The sequence below is a fragment of the Manihot esculenta genome, chromosome 3, assembly GCF_001659605.2.
Source record: "Manihot esculenta cultivar AM560-2 chromosome 3, M.esculenta_v8, whole genome shotgun sequence".
Classification (NCBI taxonomy): Eukaryota; Viridiplantae; Streptophyta; class Magnoliopsida; order Malpighiales; family Euphorbiaceae; genus Manihot; species Manihot esculenta.
Genome location: NC_035163.2, coordinates 4,745,699 through 4,752,377, shown reverse-complemented (window position 1 = coordinate 4,752,377; position 6,679 = coordinate 4,745,699). Strand labels below are relative to the sequence as shown.

At 34.4% G+C, this 6,679-nt stretch overlaps 1 protein-coding gene across 4 annotated transcripts; it reads left to right on the top strand.

Annotated features, from left to right (window-relative positions):
• Positions 1-457: 457 nt before the first annotated feature.
• LOC110611332 (aminopeptidase M1) lies at positions 458-6,164 on the top strand. 4 transcript variants are annotated; one of them, XM_021751590.2, is made up of 19 exons: positions 461-777; positions 859-1,007; positions 1,089-1,191; positions 1,284-1,470; positions 1,558-1,651; positions 1,806-1,959; positions 2,061-2,165; positions 2,246-2,362; positions 2,472-2,585; positions 3,061-3,243; positions 3,412-3,688; positions 3,775-3,896; positions 3,978-4,075; positions 4,748-4,925; positions 5,003-5,117; positions 5,208-5,275; positions 5,367-5,441; positions 5,588-5,665; positions 5,805-6,164. In XM_021751590.2, exons 1-19 carry the CDS (start codon positions 571-573, stop codon positions 5,988-5,990), a joined length of 2,610 nt encoding a protein of 869 aa, XP_021607282.1. In that variant the 5' UTR covers positions 461-570; the 3' UTR covers positions 5,991-6,164. The 4 variants fall into 4 exon arrangements, 3 of the variants coding, with proteins under 3 accessions (XP_021607282.1, XP_021607281.1, XP_021607283.1); XM_021751591.2 differs by having other exon boundaries at positions 462-777; positions 862-1,007; XM_021751589.2 differs by having other exon boundaries at positions 862-1,007; positions 3,775-4,075.
• Positions 6,165-6,679: the final 515 nt, after the last annotated feature.

Sequence of the window (6,679 nt, the reverse complement as noted above, 5' to 3'; positions counted from 1 at the left end):
TATATATATTTCTTTAACTTTATTTAAAAAAATAATAATTATTAGAAAAATGGTTACTTTAATTTTTTTATTAATTAATATATAAAGAATATTGATTTTAAAAAATTATTTTAATTTTTTTAATTCATGTTAACTTGAAAATTTATCATTAAAAGTACAAATAAATTTAATAAAAATTTAATTGAACATTGGAGTTAAAATTATTTTTTTTATTTTATAATTTTTATTTATTTTATTTTTTCACACATATTAAAAAATATAATTTTTTATTAATTTTTTAATTATATTTATTTTAAATATATTAAATTTTATTGAATATTAAAAAATGATTTAAAAAGTTTTTAAAAATAAAATAAAATAAAATTATAATAGTTAACAATAATTTTAAGATAAAAGATTAACAAAAATTATATAAAGGAAATATCTTTTAGCTTAGAAACAAAGAAAAGAAAAGAAAAGGAAAAGAAGCGGCATTGCCAGTAAACTGTACTTCCATCATCTCTTTAAATCCCACGCATCTCACTATCTCAGTGTTTTCACTGCCCTCTGTTTTTCAACTTTTCAATAGAAATGGATCACTTCAAAGGACAGCCTCGCCTCCCGAAATTCGCCGTGCCGAAACGCTACGCCATCCGGCTGAAACCTGACCTATCCGCTTGCACATTCGCTGGTTCTGTTTCCGTCGACCTCGACATCGTCGACCACACCAAATTCATTGTTTTGAACGCCGGAGACCTCTCAGTTCACTCCTCCTCTGTTAGCTTCACCTCATCTAAAGTAATTTTCATCTGAAAAACCTTACATTTTCTTCTAAGGATTCGAAATTTCAGTCAACTGAAACCAACTGCCATTATCAAGCAGGTTTTTCAGCCAGTGAAAGTTGAATTGGTAGAAGCAGATGAGATATTGGTGTTGGAGTTCGCTGAGACACTTCCAGTTGGGGTGGGAATCCTCAAAATTGATTTCGACGGAGTTTTGAATGACAAAATGAAGGGATTTTACAAAAGGTGCGATAACTCATTAACTTCTCGAATCCTACAAGATCAGTTTTGAAATTTCACTATTCTTCTTCTTGTTGTTTTTTTCAGTACTTATGAGCATCAGGGTGAAAAGAAAAATATGGCGGTTACTCAGTTTGAGCCAGCTGATGCTAGGAGATGTTTCCCTTGTTGGGACGAGCCCGCTTGCAAGGTCTATCTCATGGCTTAAAGTCCTTGCTTTTTTTAAAAAAATATTTTTATTACTCTTTTGCATTTTTTTCTTCTTTACTGTTGGTTTTGCAGGCCAAATTCATGATCACATTGGACGTGCCATCTGAATTGGTGGCTCTTTCAAATATGCCAGTCCTTGAGGAGAAGGTGGATGGACCTTTGAAGACTGTTTCTTATCAGGAAACACCTATCATGTCTACCTATTTGGTAGCTGTCGTCGTTGGTTTGTTTGATTATGTTGAAGATTACACATCTGACGGTACCATTATACTCTTCAGTTGTTTGTTAATGATAGTACAAGTGTACAACCTTTATTCTTGATATTATGTTTGCAAAATCTACACAGGGATCAAAGTTCGAGTGTATTGTCAAGTTGGGAAGGCGAATCAAGGGAAATTAGCATTGAATGTGGCTGTGAAGACTCTTGAATTATATAAAGAGTATGTTTTATCGTCACTTAGTTTGTCAGTGCATTTGTTATTTACCACTGTCTTCCAGTTTGAAGCAGATGGATGTAAGTCAGAACTCATTTTTTAAGATTAGTGATGCAATTATATGGCATTTAGCATCATCCAGCTATTATAATTTGTGCAGATATTTTGCTGTTCAATATGCTCTTCCCAAGTTGGATATGATAGCAATCCCCGACTTTGCTTTTGGGGCCATGGAGAATTATGGATTAGTTACATATCGTGAGACAGCCTTGCTCTTCGATGATAAAAATTCTGCTGCTGCTAACAAGCAGAGGGTATGTGCATTTCCTAACTGTTGGTTTTGACTGCTGCAGCTAATGTAGGCCGAGCTACATGAGATATGTAATTACTAATGATTTGCTTTGCTGCTGTTAAGGTTGCTACTGTTGTTGCACATGAGCTGGCACATCAGTGGTTTGGTAATCTTGTAACAATGGAATGGTGGACTCATTTATGGCTCAATGAGGGGTTTGCAACATGGGTATGTTCTTTGGTTCTCATGGCTATTTTTACTCTGGTTACAGCTCATTTCTTTTTAATCAAGTGATTTTATTTGCGCAGGTGAGCTATCTAGCTGCTGATAGCTTGTTTCCGGAGTGGAAGGTATGGACTCAGTTTCTTGATCAAATTACTGAAGGTCTTAGGCTTGATTGCCTTGAAGAATCCCACCCAATTGAGGTAAAAAGATGCTGATAAGGTTTTGTTTTCTGTCTTATGTAAATAGAATCTCACTTATTTCAAGCATTCTTCATTAAGAATTTTTATTTAGTTAAAATTTTATTTTTAGGTGGAGATAAATCATGCCAGTGAGATTAATGAAATATTTGATGCGATAAGTTATCGAAAAGGTGCCTCTGTTATTCGAATGCTGCAAAGCTATCTTGGTGCTGAATGCTTTCAGGTTGGTACTTCAATATAATGCAAGTCAACTTTTCATGATTGAATATTGGTGAAACCATGCTTTATGTATAGAGTCATTCACACAGAATTCTCAACTTTATATGCGGTGATGTTGCTGATTGGGTCCTTCAAAGTCTTGTCTTTTCTCTTTTTCGCAAGACACTACTTAGAAGGGTGCTAATATCATTTTCCTTTGTTTTTCTTTTCTAGTTCTTCGTTTCCTTTTATTTTTGTGATTGAGAAAGTGATTTTGGTGTTTCCATTATGATAACTAATGCCATATATGACTGACACACATAGTTATCTTGTTGAGGAATTGTGAGATCGCAACAACATGTTATGTGTATTCTAAAAAGCTCATTTGTTATGTTTCTATGTACTATCTCTTAGTCCTCTTTTTTTCTCATTTTACAAATTCAAGTACCATTTTCTTAAGTTAACATGGTATATTACACTTGACCTATTCATGCTATCAGAGGTCTCTTGCCTCATACATCAAAAAGCATGCTTACTCAAACGCAAAGACAGAAGATTTGTGGACTGCCCTTGAGGAGGGATCCGGTGAGCCTGTGAATGAGCTAATGAATTCATGGACAAGGCAAAAGGGGTACCCTGTTGTGTCTGTGAAACTTAAAGATCAGAAATTGGAATTTGAGCAGGTCTTCTTTTTCTTCTGGATGTCTTTTGCCCCTTGTTTTAAATATTTGATATATCATTTATATAGACTTAGAAATAACTTGAATTCATAGCAATGTTTGACATTTATGATAGTTTCTGTTTCATGATATAAACTGCAATACCCTTACAGTAAATGTTATATATGGCAGTCACAATTCTTGGCAAGTGGTTCCCATGGAGATGGACAGTGGATTGTCCCAATAACTTTATGCTGCGGCTCATATGATGTGCATAAGAATTTCTTATTGCAAACAAAATCTGAAACCCTTGATGCTAAGGATTCCAGACTGGCAGAGATCGGAAGTGCTTGGATAAAACTTAATGTACATCAGACTGGTTTCTACAGGGTGAAATATGATGAGGAACTCTCTGCTAGACTTAGATATGCCATAGAGAAGAAATATCTGACTGAAACAGACAGATTTGGTGAATAGGATGACTTGGCTTGCACTTGCTTGTATGTTTTATTTTTTAATAAGACAAGTTAACAACTTCTTGCACCTTTCCGATAGGTATTTTGGATGATTCATTTGCCCTTTGTATGGCTCGTCACCAGTCTTTGACCTCGCTGCTCACTCTGATGGATGCTTACAGGGAGGAACTCGAATATACTGTGCTGTCTAACTTGATTAATGTAATGTTCACTTCTCTATTCTATTCACACTATTGGTTCAGTTATTCAATTAATCCTAATTATGTTTCCTTCTTTTCACAGTTAAGTTATAAAGTTACAAGTATTGTAGCAGATGCAACCCATGAATTATCAGACTATGTTAACCAATTTTTCATTAATCTTTTCCAGTATTCAGCAGAGTAAGATATTTTTGTTACAAACTTTTCCGTGCATTCAAATTATTTCTTTTAGATATGAGTTAGTTTCAAGTTCCACGTTTGTTGCAGTTTTAAATAAGAGATTCGATTTTATGTGTTGCTTGCTTTTAAAAATTGCATGTAATGCCAACTGGAGAACTTTCAAAAATTATCCTTAGTTTTCAAAATGAAATATCATGCCTGAAGGAAAGCAATCGCATCTTTTAGTATAGCTTCCAGTCTTGGAAGGGTTACTCCAAATTTTTCTTGAGTTTGGCATTTATTGTTTTTAAGTTGCTTGCTGAAATATTCTGTATGAAACAGTCATACTTTGCACTTTTACCACTGAACTCTCACTTTAAGATATTTTAATCACACAGTTATGCCAACATCACAGAATATATTTGATGTTGTCATCCTATAATCTGCAAGTAATTAGATAGAGGGGACTTATAAAATTACCCCAAGGTACTTGGCATGATGGAAGCAAAATATCAAGTTATACAATTTTGATGAGTAAAAAGTTATTAGATATATGCAAATCCATATAGCAAGAGTTTCCAATGTCCTCGAGTTCAATTCGTAAGCTTTTCCTATATCTTTAAACAACATGATGTTTTTTCTGTTTTAGCACTTCTTTCTTCCAACTTTTATATGTTTAAATTCCCTTTACAGAAAGCTTGGCTGGGATCCTATACAAGGTGAAAGCCATCTTGACGCAATGTTGAGAGGAGAAATTTTGACTGCCCTTGCTGTGTATGGACATGATCCAACACTAAATGAAGCAAGTAGGAGATTTCATGCATTTGTAGATGACAGAAATACGCCCCTCCTCCCACCTGATATAAGAAAGGTTTTTAAGCAGTATATCTATCAATGATGGTGTTCTTCTACTTGCAATCCTCTAATTTTACAGACAGTGGGATGCAGGCAGCATATGTGGCCGTAATGCAGAGAGTCAGCCCATCAAGTAGATTGGGTTTCGACTCTCTTCTGAGAGTCTATAGGGAGACGGATCTAAGCCAAGAGAAAACTCGCATTCTGAGTACTGATAAATCCTTAGTGAAAATTTTTGTAGAATATAAGAATCTACTTGAGTTTTTATTAATTATTTGTCCATTTCTGCCTTGCACAGGTTCAATTGCATCGTGTCCTGACCCCAATATAGTTCTTGAAGTTCTCAACTTTGTGTTGACTTCTGAGGTAGAAGAAAATTTTGTGTATCCATTGCTGTTGAAGTTAACATTTATATTGAGAGAAAAAGTTCATTGAATTTGTTTTCTCACTAATTTAGGTTAGGAGTCAAGATGCTGTGTTTGGGCTTGCTGTTTCAAAGGAAGGAAGGGAAACAGCTTGGGCATGGCTGAAGGTAGTGCCTCTAAAAGCATTAAAGACGTTGTCCTAAAGTTAAATGCAGAGTTCTTTGCCTTTCACTTTCGTTCTTCTTTATTTAAGTCTTTAATCTTAAAGTTGAACCGGGGGAAAATATTGATCCTTTAAATTACTGGAATACAGGACAAATGGGATCACATTGAAAAAACCTGGGGTACTGGATTTTTAATAACTCGCTTCGTCAGTGCAGTTGTTTCACCGGTTTGGCCTCTACTGAATTATTTCTAACTTCTAACTTGTGCCTTTTTCGCTATTCTAGTACAAATGTGTTGGCATCCTGCATATCCATAAGAGTAATCATTGCTGATGTTTTTTTTTATTATTATTATTATTCCTATAGTTTGCTTCATTTGAGAAGGCCAAGGAAGTAGAGGAGTTCTTTGCAGGCCGCACCATGTCTTCAATTGCTAGAACCTTGAAGCAGAGTATTGAGCGAGTCATCATTAATGCAAAGTGGGTTCAGAGCATTCAGAATGAAAAACATTTGGCTGAGGCTGTGAAAGAATTAGCATATAGGAAATACTAGGGACACATCCACTCTTCAAATCAACGTGTTCTCGGTTGAGTAGTTGTAATGATCATCTGAAAAATAAAATGCAAAATAAAAAAAAAAAGTGGGATTTGTATTTGTGTAACATCAAGTAAGTGAAACCCTGCAGGAAATATAAATAAATTGCCATGTTCTGATGTTGAGCTTTTAGATCCTCCAATGTTTTGATGTTCTGTTGTTCTCGCTCCATTTTGGAGAGAACGGTGTAAGACTAAGAGTTACCCAGCGGCAGCTTGTGCTGCAGAATCAATTCCTTCACCTTTTATCCACTGACAGGTTTGTGGAACTCATTCTCATAGGCAAAAGTACAGAAAGCTACTATGTAGTTTAATTTGTTTTTCATTTCAGATTTATAATTTAATTTTTATCAAAATGATACTTTATGTTATTTACTGCACAAATCATGGTATTTTTATACGCCGAAAAAAATTAATATAAAAATTATATTATGAGATATTATTTTGATATAAATTAAAATAGAAAATGAGTGAAATTAATTATATTTTACTTATAAGGACAGTATTTCATTTCTCTCACTTTCGGGGATAGTACTTTCATCTTTCTCACTTTCTGCAATAATATTCCTGAAAGATTTGTGGAACTCATTCCCATATTCCATTCTTGAAATTCAAGGAAATGAATGTCAGTTGCAACAATATTAATGG